The following is a 23,449-nucleotide window of genomic DNA, read 5'->3' as shown; positions in this document are numbered from 1 at the left end:
TATTCCTCTTCCCTCCTCCTCCTCCTCCCTTTTTCCTTGTGTTCTGCATTTTTTAGCTGGATAGAGGCAAGAAAAGCAGGAGGGCTATTGTTGCTGCTCATGGGCTTCACAGAGACACCTGTTTGGCCACTCTGTTAAAGGAAACGTTAGTCTGATCTATCACGTCTCTGTTAATGTTCTTATGACTGTCTTATTTGTTATTGATCTTATGAAAGTTGATCCAAGAGTCTTTTTGGCAGAAGAGCTAAGTAAAAATGCTTTAAACAATAGATCTGCATGTCCCTGTGTGGCCTTTCATTCTTCGCACTATCAATTTATTCTTCTATTTCTGATTGTTCCACTGGAGATACTAAAGTATTTCCCAAATAAAGAGGAAAAACTGCTTATAAGAAAGAAGGCAGGCAGTCCAAAGTAAGTTTGTGTAAACACCTCACTATGGCGGAATTTTTACTTCAACCAGCTCACTATGGATTTTGTAATAGCTTTACAGTGATAATTATATAAACAAAATCATGCATACACAGGCAACCCCCCCAAATTTACCACTTTCAACATTTCATTGTGAAAATAATTCTTTTAAAAACAAAACAACCACACACACAAAAATTAAACATAGCTGAATGACTATCCAATAAGGGAACAAAAACTTTTCACAATAAAAGTGTCTATTTATTAAGCTGACTGTTTTAATATTAAAGTTTCTTGTTCGCTAGGTTTTTTAAAAACACATCAAAATGTGCTGTCCCGAGAGGTTGAAAATGAGAATTTTTAAAGTCAATTAACTAACATCTATGACCTTTACAATTTTGCTCCAGTGTTTCTTGACAAAAAGAAATGTGCTCCAGAAGTGAGAAGCTCAATGTATTTCTTTTACAAAAACAGATTTCAACACTGAGCATAATTAGGCAAAACAATAGCCTTACAACTTAAAACTGCAGCTACATGTTTTTTACATTTGGTGGCCTCTCTCTTCCCGTAACAGCACGGCATTTCACTGAAATGCTATTACATAAATCTTTCATAAATGCAGTCTTGCTAAACAAAACATTTCATACTCTTTTCTCATCTTTACCAGCAATTCTTGTGATTTTTTTGGAGTGTTTTCCAAAAATATGACCTTAGACTGTAACAGAACACCATTTCCTCACATTCCTCACTGAACAGTTTTGTAACACTGGTGCATGTTATTCAGAAGGTGTCTGGCATTTATCTGTCTCTTATCAAGGCAGCTCATATAATTATTAACTATGATCCAGTTATGTTCTAATGCCTTGTTAGGCCTTGAGCCTGTACTCTTTTCTCCTGTCATTCTCTTCTCCATTTCCTTACTTTTGTGACACAATTAAAAGCTCTCTTGGTCTGTTAAGCCACTGTTTCCCATTACATCTGAATATGGAAACTGTGGTTTAACCTCAGACTACAAACCAGGATCTTATCGGAACCCACAGACCATGGTTTATTGCTAAATCTGAACCCAGGCTCAGGTGTCCTGCAAGAATGTATGAACATTGGCCAATACCACATGCCTGAGGACAAGTCCTTTGCACAGTTATCCTTCTGTGGCAAAGATTCCTTATATTTTGAGGGTTCCTAGTCCATAAGCAGTGCTTTAATAGTGATTATTATTTGCAATCTTTCTATAAAATGCATGCTCTATTAACTCCTAGACTGACAAGTTACTGACACTCATGTAGCCACTTATGCAGATGGATAATATAACATAGGAATACAGGAACAGCCAATGAGATGACCTCTTGGTGTTGATTGGGTAAAGGTAAAGGGACCCCTGACCATTAGGTCCAGTCGTGTCCAACTCTGGGGTTGCGGTGCTCATCTCGCGTTACTGGCCGAGGGAGCCGGCGTACAGCTTCCAGGTCATGTGGCCAGCATGACAAAACCGCTTCTGGCAAACCAGAGCAGCGCACAGAAACGCCGTTTACCTTCCCACCGGAGCGGTACCTATTTATCTACTTGCACTTTTGACGTGCTTTCGAACTGCTAGGTGGGCAGGAGCTGGGACCGAGCAACGGGAGCTCACCCTGCCGTGGGGATTCGAACTGCCAACCTTCTGATCAGCAAGCCCTAGGCTCTGTGGTTTAACCCAAAGCGCCACCCGCATCCCTTATTGGTGTTGATTACAACATCCATTATTCCTGATCACTGGACATGCCGACCAACAACTTCTGAAAGGTACCACATTGGCTGACCCTGGTATATGGCTTACCAGAGCCTTATTCCCCATGCCTGCTGGGACAGGACAAGATCTACTGAGGACAGTGCTGATCTCTCCAGAGCAAAATAGCACCATGTTCACAATTCAACACATTGGAGAATAGCCTGGGCCAATTGTTTAAGCAAGAGAAGTGAAAGAACAAAGGTAACCCTAAGGCTTCTTTAACGGCATTCAGAAATTTTATTGAAACCATCTCACAATGCCTGAGCTGGGCTATGCTGGCTAGCTATGCCCCTGACACTGTGCACACTAGCTAATCTCACATCTGCAGAGATGGAGGAGGCTTTGTATGTACAGATGACCATACAATTGGTCAATCTTTGCAGAAATTTATGCCAGGGGGTAAGGCTAGCCAGCATGTGTGATGTTGAGGGAACGCATATTTTACACAGTCCCACTCAGATGGATACATGTGTAGGGCTTCTGAACAGGGGTGTATTTCCAAAGAAACCCCATTAAAATCCATTAGATCTACTTCTATGCATACAACTGACATGGGGGAGCCATCGTTCAAGGTGTTCTTGAATTTGCAATTAGAAACATGGACCTTTCATATGCAACTTCTAACTTTCTTTGTACACAAAGGGGGAGAAATTCACGTGCAACAAATAAAATAGGCACACTATGGAAGGACAGGTTGGAAATATGCAAGAAAAGTGATCTTTCTGTACTCAGTTAAAGGGAATTTAAATTTTTGCACATGCTTAGGCCTGGTTTCAGATCACAGCCTCTTTACATAGATGGTATAGAGGACGAATGTTTCACTAACCATTTAGGCACACTTCGCTTCTCAGGTCTATAGGTTATCATCAAGTATAAGTGAAAAAGGCTATTTGCTATTTTAGAACCAAAAATTGGTTCTCAAAGGCTGCCTGTAGGTGCAAGAAAGATTGTGAAAGCACTCAACAAAAGTAGGTACGTTAACTAAATTACTGTTAATAAAATATGTTAAAACCTTATCTTTGTGGCACTTGGTATCCTTTCATACATGTACTCCCCTTCAATTTGGCAACAAAGATTTGTACATAGGTTCATAACAAAATTTAATGCAACTTTGCTCAAATACTCCATCATATAAGCATTGAATCAAAAGCATTGTTTTCTATTCCACAGCAGGCATCAATGTCATTTGTACTACTGAAATAACATGCTTCCAAGATGGAAGAACTGAAGTACCGATAATACTGATTCTGAAGTACTGAAGTACCGGTAATACTGATATTGTAATCTCTTTACAATAGTTAAGTAGTCAGGAACTGGCTGGCTTGTTCCTGCTTCTGGTGTGAATTAAGATTGGGGAGACCATTTTAAGCAGGTGTGCACAATGGTTGAAACAGCAGAATGAGTGGTAGGCACAGCCCACCTTCCACAGCCTGGGTACAACCCTTCTTCAAGTTGCCCTATGCTGCAAACTGATGGGGACACTGCTTGCTCAGGGGATGATTTGAAGGGCTTCTGGTGGGAAACCTGCTGTTTAGGAAGAATCCTACCCCATGAGAAGGAACTGTGGGGCATGAAGGTCTCCTATATTGCATGGCTTCTTGCCCAACAACAGTTCCCCCCCCCCATGAGAAACCCTTAAATTAAAGGAGAGAGAATTATATTTGGCCAAGCATTCATTGTGAATACTCACAAAAGCCATCGAAACTTCGAGTCCTCAAAGTGAACACTTGCAATTAGTGATCAAAAGCCAATCATTTTTGATCCGAACACTGGGAACTACATGCAACCCTAGTGTGAATACCATTATTTCTTGGCTACAACAGAACCCTTGCACACAAACACCCATAAAAATACACAGTGCTTTACAGTCCTTCTCTCCTTCATTCACACAGAATCTCAGGAAGAAAGTTAACTCATATTTCCATTTTACAGTTAGGCAGCTGAAGTTGAGAAAGTGCATCTCACTCAACACCATCTGCTGAATCCATAGCTGTGGAAGGATTGTAACCAAGATCACGAAATGGGTTAACCACTTAAGACATTCAGCTTCAGTGGATCTCAATATGCAATTAGATATAATTTATTCATCCACTACCATGACATGAACCACTTATGCCTCCTTTTCACCTGCCAAATATTAGGAACACACGGAATACCCCCCAGGGTCTTTGTGGGCTCTCCCTGCACCCCAATCTCATTCTTTAGAAAAAAGAGCTTGGTGCAGTATGCAGCAAGCAGACATACTTACAAATCAAAGACTAAGTAATGAAATCCTTCTTCTGATATGCTGTCATGAAGTCGCACTGTAAAAAAAAGAAAGAAAAATGAGATCTCTTTTTCTTTGACTCTTTTGTCTAATTCACCTTTCTGGATAATTATCTCCCATCTTTGATAATTAATTTTTCTTTTTTTATGTAAAAAAAAAGCAGAGCTGTGCTTTGTCTTCCTTTTTCAATCCATTTTTATAGAACCTTTCTTTCTTCATATATACAGAGAGCACTCCATCTAATAGGTTTGTATCTCTTTCCTTGCACTATACCAGCCTTTTCCAACCCGGTGCTCTCTAAATGTTTTGAACTACATCTCCTATCAGCTCCAGCCACCACAGCCAAGACTGAGGAAGTTGATGGGAATTATAGTCAAAACTATCTAGAGGGCACTAGGTTACAGCTGTCACCCAACTATATCACAAATTTGTAGCATATTAGCCGTATTTCATGAATGCTACTAACTAATATCTATTTTATTCAAACATCTTTTGGGCACATAAGTCTTGCTGGGGAACAACTTCAATGGTGATGGGTAGCGAGCCGATGCACTAAGGGAAATGTTTTTGCAGATCCCAATAAATGGGAATCAGTACATAAAATGTTCCAATTGGCAACGAACACTGGATTGGGAATAGAATAAGCTGTTCAACAATTACCTTAACAACCAAGACACCCAGGAGAATAGTATGCCTTTGTTTCGCTATCTTTCCCAACCTTCACTGTGAATTAGTCAAAAGCACTTTGTTTTTATCAAGAAGGAAATGAATACAGAACTCAGTGCATTTTAGTTCATAATAGGAAGCCATATCAGGACACAGTTGCTGTTGTTCACTGAAGAGCTACTACATAGAAAGATTATTTCGAGCGCTGCCCTTTCCCATTTTTCAAGAATGAGCTACCAGCCTCCATGCAGACCTCATTTCAGATGCCCAAGCAGCTGATCTGAACTGGGAAAGAAGCAATTAGTCTGTCAAATGCCCGGTCAACTCCTGTCAAACAGAAATGCACACAATGTATAAGGTTGACACCTTATACATTGAAAGCATTAGAAGAACACACTTTTAAAGGAAGTGGATGCTGCCTAGCGAGTTAGGTGTTCAGTAACAAAAAATACTTATTGCAGCTCTGTGCCAGTAAGGCAAACATTATGCTTTCTGGGCAACCTGACCTATAACATGTGTTTTGCTATATCCAAGATCCTTGCAACACATATCATAAGCACTCCAACTACAATGTTCAACTGTTTTGGCAGTCCAAATAGCATGCTTGTATGGAAATTTCCCTTGCTGGAGGACTACTGACGAATGCTCGGCTAGAAAAGCAAGAAATGATAGGAAACACACAAGAGGGGGGGGGCATCCTGTGGCCTGTGTGCACTACTTTCTCCACCAACGCTGATCCTTCAAGTTTGAATGGTCTGCAGGCAACTTGAGCAACAGGGTTTATACAATTATGAATTATATTTTGGGTTGGAGAGTTTTCTTCCTCTCTCCTAATAGTAGGGCTTGGGATCACCTAAAACAGGCATGTCCAGCAGGTAGATCCTGGGGTGTTCCTGGTTGATCTCTGGCCCCTCAGCGATCTCCTTACAAAACAGCAAAAAAAAGCAAAAAAAGCCCACAAAAAACCAATGTTGGCTTACTAAAAAAAGCTCAACAACTTTGGGTGATCACTGCCAGTCTTTATATGACAATGGGTAGATCACTGCCAGTTTTTTATACTGTGAGTAGATTGCAGTCTATTGGGAGTTGGACGTCCGTGACCTAAAACATTCCTCAGCATCAGATCCAACAAAAGGACTATGTCACACAATTCCAAATTAACTCCTAGAATTCACTGCCAGCGAATGTGAATATAGCCATTAGCCTAGATGGATGAAAAAAACTGCCCTTTAGACTTCTCTGAATTGGGGGCAAGACGGCGAAGCCTATAGATGGGCCTTCTCTAGAACCCATTTCGAGACTATGCCTTCAGCAGTGCTGTATGGCAAATTTATGAGGGTTTCAATGCCTGCGCGTCTCTGCCCATGCATGTCTAACAAGATAGAATCCGTTACTCATATCCTTTTGTTTTGCGAATTCTATAGTGAAGAACGTGCTCGATTTATTTTACCCCTTTTAACAAAATTTATACCCTTACAACATTATTTGGAATCCTTCCCCGAAATTTTACGTAAATATCTCCTGGAAGATTCCTCAAGTCTAGTATCATATGATGTGGCCAAATTCTGCACTTTAGGTATCGAGAAGCGCAAATCTCTTTTATTGAATAACACATTGTAAAGTTCCTCTGTGTAATTGTTTTATTTCTGGTGATGTTGTTACCGATTTTACTCTGTTTGGATTTATGGTTTTCTGTGCTGCTGGCTTTTGCCGTAATAAAACTAACTGACTGACTTTAGACAAATACATGCAGGAGACAAAGACTGCTAAATGAGCCTTCAGTGTTCAGATGCATCATACCTCTGAAATGCCATATGGTGGGGAGTGAAAGGATTATTTTTAAAACACACTTCAATGATGATGTTGATGAAAAAATGCAGTCAAACAAGGACAGCTGGATTCAGCTGCAAATTTTGGAGCAGGGTTCAGCTAACCAGTCCTGTCAGTGGAAGCCCTGCACAAGGACTTCTGGTTGTGCAATTGGGCTTATCCCTCTCCTCCCCCTGCACCCCCAAAATTGGCTTTTTTTGAAGGGGGGGACAGGAAAACCTCCAGAGAAGTGCATAAGGGTGGGTGTTGTTCCTTATGGCAAGCTGGAATATGTGCACAGACAAAACAATGTGAAGAACGCAATGCTAAATTCCATCCTTGGGCTGCACCCAAGTGGTGTCGTCCCCCCCCAAAAAAACCCTTTCAAGTCATTTGTACTTTGACTTATTGAACATTGAGACTGTTGGTTATATAAACTTCACAGTGAAAGGAACACTTGTGTATTTTATGGAATTATATTAAATTTCAAGAACTCCATTAGTGATGTAAGCCAAGTCAATGTGACTCTTATTTTTGTTCTAATAGCTATGCTATGGGATTTTTCAAAACCATGCTGAGCACACATCAGGAAAATGTGTAGGGTGCATATTTAGTAGCAGCTTCTCCCTTTGTGTGTGAGGTGGGTGGGTGGGTTTTTCAATTACCGGTAAAGGCAGAAACCACAAAACCAAACCATAAGGACAGAACTGCACCTGAGGGTTCTTAAATTGTATCTAACAAAAGAAAGGATTAACATAATGTTCACAATAATCATTGCTCAAGCACAAAGGAGTAACAGGAGTCCTCCTAGCATCATACTATTTGTTGTTGTTGTTGTTGTTTAGTCGTGTCCGACTCTTCGTGACTCCATGGACCAGAGCACTCCTGTCTTCCACTGCCTCCCGCAGTTTGGTCAGACTCCTGTTGTTAGCTTCAAGAACACTGTCCAACCATCTCGTCCTCTGTCATCCCCTTCTCCTTGTGCCCTCAATCTTTCCCATCATCAGGGTATTTTCCAGGGAGTCTTCTCTTCTTGTGAGGTGGCCAAAGTATTGGAGCCTCAGCTTCAGGATCTGTCCTTCCAGTGAGCACTCAGGCCTGATTTCCTTCAGAATGGATAGGTTTGATCTTTTAGTCCATGGGACTCTCAAGAGTCTCCTCCAGCACCATAATTCAAGAGCATCAATTCTTCAGCAATCAGCCTTCTTTATGGTCCAGCTCTCACTTCCATACATCACTACTGGGATGCATCATACTATAGCTTGTGTTTAATTTCAGATAGCTCTAGGATCTAAACCTGAGTTCATTGGTAGATAACATACACAAGTCTCCATTGGTGCTTTTTCATTAGTGATTGGTTCTTGTACCTGATGTAGTACAGTAATAAGGGAAGTTGTGTCATGCTTACTGAAGAGGCAGCAGTTTTTAACCACAAATGAGACCAAGCTCTCTGATCACTTTCACACAGCAGCAATGAGAAGTTTCCACGACTTGCCTTTTCTAACCTAGCATGGAGTTATGTTATTGCTCTGACATGCAAGAATGCATCTCACCACATCCTGCAAAATCTTTTGAACTTTGGGTTGAGTCAAGTCAAAAGGAGCAGCAATAGGAACAGCTTTGAACATCTGCAAGAGTGCATTCTGCCAGCACAGACTCAAAACATCACTGAGAATTCTGTTGTGTTCCTAATTTCATTCACAGAAAAGTGGTTCTGCCAGAGTATTCAAGAATATCACCAAAGTAATGCTGATACATTAGATTGCACCCATGCATTTGTTCACAACTGGACAGTTTTGGCTTGAGCACAATTTTGAGGAAAAACATCAAGGATACAGATATTGAGGGGAGGAGGGAATAAGCACTGCAGGAGTGCAAACACATGAATGTTTATTAATTTGCCGTTTGGCACCTTGGAACTGGTAACATTAATATATTTATTCAGATACAGACTGCATCCCAAGTCACAATTTTAAGTTTTTATAATCAGTGAGAATTAAAGCAAGCAAAGAACTGTTTTACCACACAAAGAATTATAGACGGATTATAGGCGGTCTTTTAACACTTAACAAAATGTGGCAATTCTGTGATTTTTTTTAAAATAGGAAAGTAAGCTATTTTGGAAATCCAAATCTTATAGAGATGAAGTCGGTCCAAAATTTTCAAAAGGTTGCTACTCATTAAAAATATTAGCATTGCCTTCATATTAAATTCCAGAACCTGATGAGATAGCTTTGCTGACAGCAAAACAATAAAGCACAATTGGGTACACATAAAACACCAAAGCCCAATTAACATAGCAAAATATATTTCTTCCTCTCCAAAGGCGGACACTAGGCATTTAGGAGTGTTAAAAAAGCTCCATTTGCCTTTGTTACTAAAACCCTATTCAGGCTTAATCATCATTAATTGGAGTCAATATATCTTTCATGTACAGTCATACCTTGGTTTTCGAACACAATGCGTTCCACAAGTCCGTTTGACTTCTGAAACATTTGGAAACCAAGGCGCGGCTTCCAATTGGCTCCCAATTGCGCAGGCGTGCCAGAAACAATAGCAGAAGCCGCATCAGACAGGCGGCTTCCAAAATAACGTTCGAAAACCGGAACACACACTTCCGTGCTTTGATCATTTGGGAGCCGAAACGTATGGGTACCAAGGCATTCGACAACCAAGGTACGATTACCAGTATGTCCTAATGAGTCACCAGTTTTTCTCTCTCTCATATACAATGGAACCTCGGGTTGCAGACGTAATCTGTGATGGAGGCACGTCCGCAACCCGCAGCGTTCGCATCCTGAAGCGTCGTGGCAGTGCAGATGCGATTTGGTGCCTCTGTGCATGTGCGAAGCGTGATTTAGCACTTCTGCGCATGCACGAGCAGCGGAACCCGGAAGTAACCCATTCCAGTACTTCCGGGTTTCCCACGGTCTGCAACCTGAAAACATGTAACCTAAAGCGTCCGTAACATGAGGTATGACTGTACAGGGCGAGTCCTTTAAAAGAGGCCCCGTGGATACAGAGTACACTCTTTTAAAAGACTCACCCTGTATACTGGGTGATATTCAACTAAGTCAGACTAAGTCAAAATGAGTGTGACTTAAGCTAAGTTAAGTTTATTAAGGATTATTTTAAGCAAACAATTGAGAAACCTATTTTTATGTTTTAGCTGCTGTTACTGTGTTTTTAAATTGCTTTGTTCCGTGTTTCTTTATCTTCAGTGTAAGTCTAACTGGCATTCAGACTTAACTGTTGTGGAACTGATTAGGAGAGTGAGCACAGTGCTATTAAACTCAACTGTAAATGAACAATTAAGACAAAAGTCCAACACAGTCATGTTTATTTCAAGAGAAAGCTTCTCGGATATGAGGGAATTGTTAACAAGAAAGTTGAAAAAGAAAGTTAAGAGGGTTAAATTTTCCCAGAATGCTTGGGGGTTAGCCAAAACTAATAAGACGCTCAAGTAAAATGTACAGTACAAAGAATGAAGGATACCACAAAGTCTAAGAGGACACTAGAGTGGTTAATGAGTAAGGAAGCTGGTAGTCATGACCTTTTCTCAGGAAATGAAAGTCTTGGTCAAATAAGGACAACAAAAGATCACAAATGGCAAAAGCACACAATAAAGAACAAAAGGAAAGAATTTGAGGAATTAAACATATTTAAATATACGTATCAGAATCTGGCAACTAACCAAGGAGGTGGTTTGACCTTTGGCTGACAAAGGATCTACAACTGTCTTTTGGAGGAGGATAAGGAGATTGCAGAAAAACTCAATAAATTACTTTAATCTCTCTCTTAAACCATGGAAAATGTAAGGTAGAGATACCAATAACTGAACTGACTTTTCTAGAAAGACAGCCTAAAAATCTGAGGCAAATAGTGGTGTCAAGAGATTAAATTCTAGACCTTGCTGACAAACTAAAAAATAAGAAATCACAAAATCCTTTCGGTATCTACTCTGGCGTTTTTAATGAATGCAGAACGGCCTACGGGTGTCCTCTGCAAGGTCAGTAAATAATGCCATCCACTATGCCAAATGCACAGAACTACATTCAGTGTTTCTTCTCCATGGGTTTAGAAACCATGATTCCTCATGTTCCCCATATGCACTGAAACACCTTCCTACAAGGAGGAGGAACCTGAGGCCTTTCAGAAGTTGTGGTACCACAACTTGCATTATCACTGACTACTGTCTATGTTGGCTAGAGCTGATGGGAACTGGAGACCAACAGTATCTGAAGGATGTATATAATTCTGGGGCAGAGCTGCAACATTCACTGCAACATTCACTGGTTGCTTCACTTTGTGTGCTATGGATTGCATGTTTCTGTTGTTTGGCTCTAGTGTTTGCTGTAACCAAATGTATAGGTGTATACATTCTGAGTTTTTGTTTCTTTTTGTCTTTTCAGGGTTTTTTTTAATATGGAAAGAAACTGTTCTTAAAAGTGCAGCACTCTCCCGAATGCACATTAAGCACATGATTTTACCATAATTTTCAACCTATTTTGAACATGCAAATATTGTTAAAACAACTTTTCTGCAATAATCTATGCAAATTACTACTGAAGTGGGCATTTTAACAAGTTATATTTCATAGTCATACAAGTAATTGAATTTTTTAAAACCACTATAAAATTACTAGATGGCAGTGCTTTTCTTTTAGGGGGGGGGAAGGTGCCAAGTACAGCGGAACCTAGGTTGTCAAACGTAATCCGTTCCGGAAGACCGCTCAACAAATGAGGTGCAATTGCTGGTCGGCAATTGCAATGGAGAAAATGGAGAAACGTGCCTCGGAAGCGGTTCGACTTCCAAGGCGCGTTCAAAAACTGAAGCGTTCACTTCTGAGTTGTCGGCATTCGAAAGCCGAAACATTCAACTTCTGAAGCATTCAACAACCGAGGTTCCACTATACTAAGCACCCTTGAGTACCCTTGAGAATGTTATAACTGAAAGCACTTTATACGCTAGGACAATCTGCTCCAGAAAGTAGCATTGTACATTTCATTCTCCTTAAAAGTTTAAAATGTAAGAGAACAAGTTACTATTTTCTGCTGGAGTAAAAGTAAATGAATCAGTACTTCACAATAACAGCATGCCTACTTGTTATTCCAAAGCTTTAAAATTCAAAGCACCCTGCACACTACCAGTGCTAAATAAATTGTTGTAAAAGCTGTGAATAGGCCGTGGCATGTTTAATAACAAACTGCAGGCAATGAGATAGTTAGATCCTGGAGATTTCTGGCCGAGGAAAGACATGTAAAGACTTTGCATTTCCTCCCCACCCTCTCAAAAGAAAAAGAATCTAAGTAGGGTTTTCCATTCTTGAACAAGGAAGGGAAACTTGTGGTCCTCCAGAAATTGTTATGCTACAACTTCCTCCATCCCTGACCACTAGCCATGCTAGCTGGGACTATTGGGAATCTAGTAATATCTGAAGGGCCACAAGCTCCCCATCCCTGAACTAGAACACAGAGATCATGGGCAGAACAGGCATTTCTTCCCTTATAAATACAAGGCAGTACAGGCTACTTGCTTATATACTCACCAAGCATGTTTACCGGTATGTGGTGAGCCTCTTTTACTTACACAAATCCTTTTACTTGTGACCATCCATGTTTTAAATATCAGCACACTTAAATATTCTGGGGCACAACTCAGCCGAACTAAAAATATTTTTTCCCAAGTACATATAGTTGCATCAAAAATAATTACACTCTAGAGCATGTTATCAGTAAGAGATAATTGGTTTCCTTGGGTATAAGCCAAAAAACTAAGTGCCTTCAAATCCCCAGAAACAATAACCGGCCTTTTGTTGTTCCATTTGGAAGTTCTCACTTGATTGCTTTTGGGGTTTGCTTTCAATACACTTTAACCATGTCTGCAAAGAGTATTCTTGTACACAACATCAAGTGAAAAGACCAACATTCTAAAAGCCCTTACTCAGGAGGCAGTCCCGTGAATTTTAGCAGGATTTTCTCATGAATAAGGGAGTTCGTGCCTTTAGTCTCAAAATTAACCATCAAAATATAAGGGCTTAAAGCAGGAGGAGTGTAACATGGGAATCAGTGAAATACCTTTTCAGCAGATCTGAGCCATGGTCCAATGACCCGAGTCTAAAATAGTTAGTTGGCGGATAACAACGAATTAAGAAATTTGGAGGGCTCTGGTCTTGCTTTTAAGCGATATCTAAACATCTAAGATGAAGCTGAGGCTAGAAATAGCTTCTACTGATGAAAGAAGTTGGCTACACTTAGAAGTGAGAAAGAAAAGATTCTTAACAAAGAAGTTCAAAAATAATTTCAAATAATATTTCATTTTTGCATTTGTTGAATTGTACAGGTTGGAAGGGGCCCTGAGGATCCTCTCTCTAGTCCAATCCCCTGCAATGCAGCTGCCCCATACAAGGATTGAACCTGCAACCTTGGCATTATTAGACCACACATGTGCTTCTTTCAAGAATCTGAGATCAGTGAACACAGAGAAAGACTGTGGTTTAGTGGCAGAACATCTGCTTAGCATGCAGAAGGTCCCAGGTCCAATCCTCAGCATTTCCAGGAAAGGCTGGAATTTGAATCTGTGATGAAAGCTGTAGCTTCTTCAACAAGGATGTCCAGGTCTGATGGTTCCTTAGGATCATCAACACATATGAAGATTTGCTGGTAGGGTAGGTGGGGGTGGCAGCTCTTCTTCCTCCACATCTGAGGAGACCTCAGGTTTCAGGTCTGGGCAGGGCCGAACCCTGACATAAACTTGCACACAGTGTTTAAAGCAACAGCACTTTCACAGAGACAGATTGGCAACTGTTATTATATCATTGTTAACTGAAATCCATACAGAAACAGAAAACAAACCTTTACAAATACATTTCGCAATCATGTGTCTGTAAATGTGAGTGCTAAGGGGAAGGCCTCTTCTATTGGTATAGTCAAATCTTGTTTACCTTGGCCCCTTAATATTTTTAGTTTATTCACAAGTTTTTCATAAACAGGGCAGGTTTTTTTTTTTAATGGGTGTAGCTTTTTAATAAATAGGCCAGAATTCATCCCCATTCCCCTTCACATTTACACACACCCAATGTATGAAGACCTTTGTGAAGTGACAACCTGCTCAGAGGATGCAAAAACATTTGTCTTAGGACGAAGGGAGGAAAACGGGCTGTTGCTATATTTGGTATTGTACTTCCAGTTATCAGTGCTCTGCAGCCAATTTCCACACAACAATGTCAGAAGCCGAATTTTCACTAACCCAGATAAAGGAAATGCTTCCAGAATCCATCAAACTGACAGATGGCAACAGGAATGTTCAATGACTTAATAAAGCATGAGGGTGACAGAAATGAAGTCTCACATTGAGCTAGCACCTCCTTGCTGGTTTCAGTTCAGCACATTCCATTGTGCATATTAAGGAGTCCATGTACCACTTTCTTATTTTTTTCCCCCCAAATAGAAAATAAAATGATTTGCAGAATGCCCGCATTCACAGTTTTCATTCCAGTAATTAACATATCTCAGTCAATTATCTACATGATCCTGTGTGATGGCAAGCCTATTTCTAACCTGATTTAAGAGTTTGATGTTTATTTTCTGTTCTGGCTTGTTGCCAGACCTCTTTGAGGTGTTTCCTCAAAGATGGAACAGTATACAACTACTAATGCCTTGCCAGTACAATGTTAGTCATCACTAGTACATTCATAATAATATTCCTATATAAGTTTCAGTCTGACCTGGTTTTATTTTAAAACCCTCTGTTTATATCTGGTTCCATTTTGGACAAAATTCTCAGATGCCAGACTATTCCATCACTTTGAGGGAGCACGGATTTCAAAGGAAGAGGTTTAAGCATATTCTGGACACTCACCTCATAGCTGAAGGCATTAGGTATTTAAAACTTTGGGTGGATATTGATTCTGGTCCAAAGTACCTGAGGTGTAATTCTACCAAACAAAATAACTGGCATTTACATGATTTCGGGCCAGTTTCAATAAAACACTTGGGCTATGTTTCTGGTCTACGGTAGGCCTACTGAGGCGACTATATTTATCTTGAATTGATAATTTACCCTTAAGTCAGTTAATGATCTTAAGTGCAGATAATCCTAAGGTCACAATTGAGGAAATGGTTAAGAACTCTTGAACACTACAGGCTTAATAAAAATACCTAATCAACATGTTTATCTACTCAGAAGAAAGTCCCATTGAGTTCAATAGGATTACTACCAAGTAACTGCAACCTAAGTGTGTACTTACCTGCTAGAATGATTGGTAGATACTATATTATAACGGCCAATGACCCTACATTATCTCAGTTACAACATCAAAAGATATTATCCTATTGTATGGAATCAAATCCTTAAAGGAGTATTACCCATTCAGAACCCATATAGCAATACTCCTGAGGTCCTCTGCATCACTTCATCACTTACTGAGCACAGCTCTTTCACATTTACCACCGGTAACCTACCTATAAATGAACACTAACCTACCGGTAATTGATCAGCGACCAGCTTCAAGTGATTAAAAACACTCGCTTCATTACAAAAGAAGTAACATTAACATAGCAGATGACACAACATTGACCTTTCACGAAAAACGTGTCATTCTTTAGTTTTTAGGTCGTTAAACACAATTCTGGCATATGATATAAGTACCGTAACAAAGATGTAATTACATGCACATGTTTTTTGAGAACTCAACTCTCACTATATTTTAATGGAACAGAACACAACTTCTGTTTGTGGGAAATGAGTGCAAAACATTAGTCCTAATGGTTAGGGAGAAAAGCTTGGAAGTGAGTTAGTGAAATGTGGTTTTTTTCCATAGACCTGTCTCTACTTCGGATAACTCAGAACTGTTCAGCTCCATTGCAGGCTTCTAGTGGAGCACTGGCAGAAGTGTTTGAATATTGTAAATGGCTTTTTGGACCTGGTTTAATTTCTATAACAGTGAAGTAAATATGACCAATGTCATAAGTTTTTCAAGCGAGGGGGAGACTCAGAATTATGACTGTCCCCAAATCCCTTTCAAACTCAATCCTGCCCTGGCAATATAAAGGCCTTAAACAACAACTAGTTTTACTGGAGGAACACTTTGACTGTGGGGGTGAAAGGTAAAGACTAAGGCTTCTATCTCATCTCCTCAAAATGCCATTTGCAGTGGGTCACCTCGGATATTGTTAAAAGACGGTTTGCTAAGATCCTTGCAAGAATTTTGCCGGCCGCAGCTAATAGAGAGATGCCTCGATAGTTTCCGCAGTCAGTTCTGTCACCTATTTTTTTAAAGAGAAGGATAATTTTGGCACCCCTAAAGTCTGCTGGGATCTCTTCTCTCCCCCAGATTTTTTTGATGAGCTTGTGAAGTTGTAGTGTAAGTTCAGTTTCACCTACTTTGAAGACTTCGGCAGGTATCCCATCAGGTCCGCTGGCTTTGTTTTTCATTTGGTTAATGAGCGACTTGCTGAGCATCAACCTATTAGTCACCCACAAGTGGGGCATGAAAGAGCATTCGGGTCCTTCTGCTGCAAGAACAACCTTCCACCAGCAAGTACCTTGACCTTCAAAGCACTTCAATGACACAGGCCCTATTGAAGTGGCTTAAATAGAAATGCTAGGATGTGCAGTGAATTAAACATGGCAATGGTTTTAAAGTCAAAGCTGGGGGTTTTTTCCAATGGAAAAGTACCCCCCCAAAAGCATAATGTCTGTGGCTTCTTTAGGAGACCTGTTTTCTACATGCCTGCATGGTATAAGGTCCCTGGCTAGCATGTTTATTTAGAAGCGGAGTTCTCCAAGGTCAATGGAATTACTTCCACATATATGTGCTTAGAATTGCAACCTTGAATGATCAAAATATATCCTATTAAAAATTACACCTTGTAAGAAGTTAATGCATTCTGAGCTTCATTCGTCCATTCAATTACAAATAGGAACCTACCCTAACATAATAGAACACCTTCCCTTCAGATCTCAAGGAAATAAACATCTATCTGACTTTTAGTAGACATCTGAAGGCAGCCCTGCATAGGGAAGATTTTAACGAGTGTGATGTTTTATTGTGTTTGATGTTTTAATTTGTTGGAAGCCGTCCAAAGTGGCTGGGTGGTATATAAATTTATTATTATTATTATTATTATTATTATTTATTTATTTCATTGTTTCACAAACACAAGAGGAGGAAACTATACAAGGGCTGGGGAAGGGACATGGCGAAAACCTCTCACAGTTTAACTTTCAAACCGTGAAAGCAATGTTGCGAGGGGGGGAAATTGTGTGTAGTGAAAACAAGAATTGTATGAGAAGAAAACAAATAGGTCAGTAGAAACATCCAAGGATTTAGTCTACATCTTTCTTTTCTTTCTTTTTAAATTGGGGCTTCTGGCAGGCAGCACAGCATGTGTGTTACTTTTCAAAGAGAGCTTGCTGGAACACACAACACAGAACTCATTGCTGGAGGGCTGATAGCTAAACACAACAAGGTTCTTCAGGATTATGGTAACCGAGTGTCATCTGCATTTTTTCGAAGTACAATGGATAGCAGAGGTCATCTCTCAGTGAAAGAAGCTATTACTGCTCCGTGGCATTTGTTCCTGTCTCTTTGGATATGCCTTTAAGATGCAACTCTGGCTCCTTTTATTTCAGACATTTTATCTGAAATAGTAGCTGGCGCACTTGCTCTGCTCTATGGCACATTAAGCTTTGTGAGAGGCTCCGAGGCATCCATGCTCGCACAAACGCATTGAGAAGTGCTCTGCAGTTAACCATACTGCCGTTTTAAATCAGGGACTCACAAAACCCATTGTTTAACATGTTTAAACAGTATTTGGGTTAGACATTCTAGCACTAGTAAAGTCACGCCATTTCTCTGCTGGATCAAGTAGTCAAAAAAGTATTCAAATGTGCCGCAAAATTAATCATGCTTCTGGAATTGAAATTACGCCCAGGAAGAAGAAGAAAAAAGTATTTAAAAACTGACCGCAGCAAGGTTTTCTAAGCTATAGCTTCAAGGTAAGGCAGGGTGGGCATCAGTACAACCCATGCCAGAATTCAAAGGGTTGGATCACATGCTCTGGAAACAAAGTTCTGCTTCTGCAACAGGACTTCCTCTCCTACTCCTCTTCCAGTGTGCCCTCAAAATCAGCTCCAGGGGATCTCCCAACCCCTTGGAACAAACTTTTGAGGCTGCGCAGGGGGCTGCAGGGGGGAGACGGGGCGATTCCACTTTGCAAATGGAAGTCTGTTGCCCAAACGGAACAGCAGCACCAGAGACAACCCTGGTTGTCGCACCAGAGCTGTTAACTTTAAATAATGTAAGTGTGTCTAATGCACCGTTTAAAGACAAAAACTCACTACCCAAAACATGTTGTTTTAAGCCACACCTCTTTGCAAAATGTAGTGGCAAAGTGCTGCAGTGGAGGAACAGGTGGAACCTATTGTCTCCAATCTAATGTAAATAAATAGGGATGAAGCAACAACAACCATCTATCTGTTCAAGCAAAACCCACAGTCACCTGTATTGCTGCACGAAAGTCTTCAACCTTTTCAAAACCAGAGCTCTCTTTTAACCCAAACAAGCTTTGGAGACTTGTTTCTTAATCTTTTTAACCATGTAGGCGTTACTGTTGCAACCCAGCTTAAATCAGGCTGTGGCCCAGTAGCTGGCCCCAATCGACTGGTTTGAAGACCAATGCTTTGGAACATGTTTAAGAAACGAGGAAACCTCCCCACAAGGTAAGTTGGCCATCTGTAGTCTGACAATACACAGGCTGGTTCACATTTCTGTCAACCCTGTGCGATCTTAAGCAAGGCCAAAAATGGCCTTGGAGTGGTCTAGACTAAAGAAATCTGAGAGGAAATGCTACACATGAACTACATATCTTTCATATACCAGAGAGTATGAAAGAGTAGCTCCATTCGCTAAAGTCAACTAACGGTTTATTTCCCTCTGTACACAGCAGAAGGGAGAAAATTAAAATTCACAGGCAGTTGATTGCCTTTTAGCTTCTCTGCTTCCCTCATTTTTTCCCAAGTCCTCATTGTTAAAAGGCTTTAATTGCTTCTGAAAAATAAAATAAAAATAAAGCAAGCCTACTGGCAAAATCATAGAAGAGATCAACGCATGAGTGAAAAGAAGCCTTTGCGATCACATTCACCTGAAAAACAAGTTTACCCTACACACCTGTATCACATGCATATAATTTCATGCCTAGCTAGTACGGTAATGGTTCTGTGATACGATCTTTTCCTCTTAACCCTAATCTGGGAATTAGACACTGCTTTTACTACTCTCTTCCACACATGGTGTGTAGTTAAAATGGCCAAACATTTACCTTCTTTTAATGGGGGGTGGAACTAAGATGGCAATCAATTTACCTTGAAGTCCGATTGAACTCAATGGGGCTTGCTTCTGAGTAGGCAAATAAAGGATAACACCGAAGACGGAATGTCTGACCTCAAAATACTGGTAGATGTATTTTTACTTCTTATCCAGTTTATATATCACCCTTTATCAGAAGATCCCAGGGTGGTGTGCAACATTAGAAACACTTTACAGAACATCAATGATAAAAACATAATAAAAAGCATACTGACACACAGCCTAATAATTATGTAGCAATAATAATAATAATAATAATAATAATAATAATAATAATAATAATAATAATATTTGTACCCCGCCCATCTGGGTGGGTCTCCCCGGCCATTCTGGGCAGGTTCCAACAAATATTAAAATACATTAGAATATCACAGATTAAAAACTTCCCTAAACAGGGCTGCCTTCAGGTATTTTCTGAATATCAGGTAGTTGTTTATCTCCATGATCTCTGAGGGGAGGGTGTTCCACAGGGCGGGCGCCACTACCGAGAAGGCCCTCTGCCTGGTTCCCTGTAGCTTTGCTTTTCGCAGTGAGGGAACCGCCAGAAGGCCCTCGGCGCTGGATCTCAGTGTCCGGGCTGAACAGTCCTTTCCTTTCTCCACACACTTTCACAGGCCATAGCTTATTTAATAGCCATAGACCCAGGTAAAGAGGAATGTTTTTGCCTAAATACATGTAATGATGGCACCAGGCGAGCCTCTCTAGGGAGAGCATTCCACAGTCAGGGAGCCACCACAGAAAAGCTCCATTCTCTTGTAGATCTTGTGTATTAAATTCAATTCAAACTCATTCAAAAATTCAGAAAACTGGAAAGGATGATCATATACTTCATTCTTTAAAAAAATGCAGAAAGGAAAACAGAGGCAGTGTTTTGCTCAGAAAACAGGGAACATCAAAGAACACGTTTTACATTGATTAGTTTGTTGCAATATATTGTTTATTTGAATACAAAATTATTAATGCCAGCCACAGGTATTGCTACTAAAGGCTACAAGGTACATTGTTAAGATGTACTGATGTAACTAACACACAGGTATGTAAGGCATTTTACTTTACAATCCAGAAACTGAAAGTTTATAATAATAATAATAATAATAATAATAAATTTACAGTTCTTGTAGCATGTAATCTGCAAGCCACATCAGTTTTTCATTCCACCAGAAACTCAATACAGTGGTACCCCGCAAGACGAATGCCTCGCAAGACGAAAAACTCGCAAGACGAAAGAGTTTTTCGTTTTTCGAGCTGCTTCGCAAGACGAATTTCCCTATGGGCTTGCTTCGCAAGACGAAATCGTCTTGCAAGTTTGTTTCTTTTTCGTAAAACCGTTAATACCCAGGGTGCATTGCTTGAAGAGGTGCAGTTGCGACTTGACTTCAAGGAGCAACTCATAGCACGAGGTCTGGGAGCCTTTTTGGAGGTTTTTGAGGACTTTGGCGATTTTTCAAGCTTTTTGAGAACTTCTTTTGCAGCCATTTGGTAAGTTAAACTTTTAAAACTTTTTTTGTGGTTTTTGGATTTTGGATTGGGGTGTTTGGGATTCTAGGACTTGGTGTTGGGGAGGGGTTTGCAAGGATCTGGAAGCTTGGGTGTGTTTTTTTTTGAATTTTTCTGCTTTTTTGCAACCATTTTTTAAGTTAAACTTTTAAAACTTTTTTTGTGGTTTTTGGATTTTGGATTGGGGTGTTTGGGATTCTAGGACTTGGTGTTGGGGAGGGGTTTGCAAGGATCTGGAAGCTTGGGTGGTTTTTTTTGAATTTTTCTGCTTTTTTGCAACCTTTTTTTAAGTTAAACTTTTAAAACTTTTTTTGTGGTTTTTGGATTTTGGATTGGGGTGTTTGGGATTCTAGGACTTGGTGTTGGGGAGGGGTTTGCAAGGATCTGGAAGCTTGGGTGTTTTTTTTTGAATTTTTCTGCTTTTTTGCAACCATTTTTTAAGTTAAACTTTTAAAACTTTTTTTGTGGTTTTTGGATTTTGGATTGGGGTGTTTGGGATTCTAGGACTTGGTGTTGCGGAGGGGTTTGCAAGGATCTGGAAGCTTGGTTTTGTTTTTCTGCATTTTTTTGGTTTTTCTTGTGACCATTGGGGCACTCTGCTGTTGTTAAAAAAATGGTTTTTGGCTTTGGATTTCTGTGTGGTGGGTGGCTGGGGGGTCAGGGAAATGTGGGGAAGGGGTGTGCAAGGATCTGGAAGCTTGGTTTTGTTTTTCTGCATTTTTTTGGTTTTTCCTGTGACCATTGGGGCACTCTGCTGTTGTTAAAAAATGGTTTTGGCTTTGGATTTCTGTGTGGTGGGTGGCTGGGGGGTCAGGGAAATGTGGGGAAGGGGTGTGCAAGGATCTGGAAGCTTGGTTTTGTTTTTCTGCATTTTTTTGGTCGTTCCTGTGACCATTGGGGCACTCTGCTGTTGTTAAAAAATGGTTTTGGCTTTGGATTTCTGTGTGGTGGGTGGCTGGGGGGTCAGGGAAATGTGGGGAAGGGGTGTGCAAGGATCTGGAAGCTTGGTTTTGTTTTTCTGCATTTTTTTGGTTGCTCCTGTGACCATTGGGGCACTCTGCTGTTGTTAAAAAAATGGTTTTGGCTTTGGATTTCTGTGTGGTGGGTGGCTGGGGGGTCAGGGAAATGTGGGGAAGGGGTGTGCAAGGATCTGGAAGCTTGGTTTTGTTTTTCTGCATTTTTTTGGTTTTTCCTGTGACCATTGGGGCACTCTGCTGTTGTTAAAAAAATGGTTTTGGCTTTGGATTTCTGTGTGGTGGGTGGCTGGGGGGTCAGGGAAATGTGGGGAAGGGGTGTGCAAGGATCTGGAAGCTTGGTTTTGTTTTTCTGCATTTTTTTGGTTTTTCTTGTGACCATTGGGGCACTCTGCTGTTGTTAAAAAAATGGTTTTTGGCTTTGGATTTCTGTGTGGTGGGTGGCTGGGGGGTCAGGGAAATGTGGGGAAGGGGTGTGCAAAGATCTGGAAGCTTGGTTTTGTTTTTCTGCATTTTTTTGGTCGTTCCTGTGACCATTGGGGCACTCTGCTGTTGTTAAAAAAATGGTTTTGGCTTTGGATTTCTGTGTGGTGGGTGGCTGGGGGGTCAGGGAAATGTGGGGAAGGGGTGTGCAAGGATCTGGAAGCTTGGTTTTGTTTTTCTGCATTTTTTTGGTTTTTCCTGTGACCATTGGGGCACTCTGCTGTTGTTAAAAAAATGGTTTTGGCTTTGGATTTCTGTGTGGTGGGTGGCTGGGGGGTCAGGGAAATGTGGGGAAGGGGTGTGCAAGGATCTGGAAGCTTGGTTTTGTTTTTCTGCATTTTTTTGGTTTTTCCTGTGACCATTGGGGCACTCTGCTGTTGTTAAAAAAAATGGTTTTGGCTTTGGATTTCTGTGTGGTGGGTGGCTGGGGGGTCAGGGAAATGTGGGGAAGGGGTGTGCAAGGATCTGGAAGCTTGGTTTTGTTTTTCTGCATTTTTTTGGTTGCTCCTGTGACCATTGGGGCACTCTGCTGTTGTTAAAAAAATGGTTTTGGCTTTGGATTTCTGTGTGGTGGGTGGCTGGGGAGTCATGGAAATGTTTTTGAAGGTTTGGTGTGTTTTCTTGGATTTCTTTGCAGTTGGTCTGCAGACATTGGGGGACGGTGCTGTTTATAAAAACTGCAGCCTTTTGGTAAGTTAGACTTTAAAGCATTTTTTGGGTTTTCTTTTGGGGTGGGTGGTTGGGTTTGGAGTGTAGCAGTAGGGGGTGGAAGGTTCTGGGAGGTGAGGTTTGGTGCTTTCTTTTGAATTTTTTGGCAGTTGGTGTTGCTCTGCAACCATTGGTTGACTCTGCAACATTTTTTGGGTTTTCTTTTGGGGGGTGGGGGGGTTGGGATTGTAGCAGTAGGGGGTGGAAGGTTCTGGGAGGTGAGGTTTGGTGCTTTCTTTTGAATTTTTTGGCAGTTGGTGTTGCTCTGCAACCATTGGTTGACTCTGCAACATTTTTTGGGTTTTCTTTTGGGGGGGTGGGGGGGTTGGGATTGTAGCAGTAGGGGGTAGTAAGGGGTTTGCAAAGTTTTGGAAGGTTTGGTGTGTTCTTTTGAATGTTTTGGCAGTTGGGGTCAGCATTCATTGGGGGACTGAGCTGTTTTTTAAAGCTGCAACCATTGGGTAAGTTAAACTTTTAGAACTTTTTTTTGTTTTTTTTTG

General features: G+C 40.7%; 1 protein-coding gene across 22 annotated transcripts in view; it reads right to left on the bottom strand.

The window, feature by feature from the left end:
• The window catches only part of CAMK2D (calcium/calmodulin dependent protein kinase II delta), a 184,494-nt gene that overhangs the window by 99,441 nt on the left and 61,604 nt on the right, over positions 1 to 23,449 (bottom strand). For 21 of the 22 annotated variants that reach the window (XR_004427321.1, XM_033160016.1, XM_033160019.1 and 18 more), the window contains one exon: positions 4,425 to 4,479. Coding sequence is in view for 21 of the 22 variants with exons in the window: in XM_033160016.1 (XP_033015907.1) it covers positions 4,425 to 4,479 (55 nt within the window). In the remaining variant the exon portion in view is untranslated. Of the gene's footprint in view, positions 1 to 4,424; positions 4,480 to 4,908; positions 4,963 to 23,449 lie in introns of those variants that run through there. The other variant, XM_033160033.1, reaches the window with a different exon arrangement.

This window comes from Lacerta agilis, chromosome 9 (assembly GCF_009819535.1).
Source record: "Lacerta agilis isolate rLacAgi1 chromosome 9, rLacAgi1.pri, whole genome shotgun sequence".
NCBI classification, from domain to species: domain Eukaryota; kingdom Metazoa; phylum Chordata; class Lepidosauria; order Squamata; family Lacertidae; genus Lacerta; species Lacerta agilis.
Note: the sequence above shows the minus strand (reverse complement) of the source record. Positions and strands in the feature narration are given on the sequence as shown.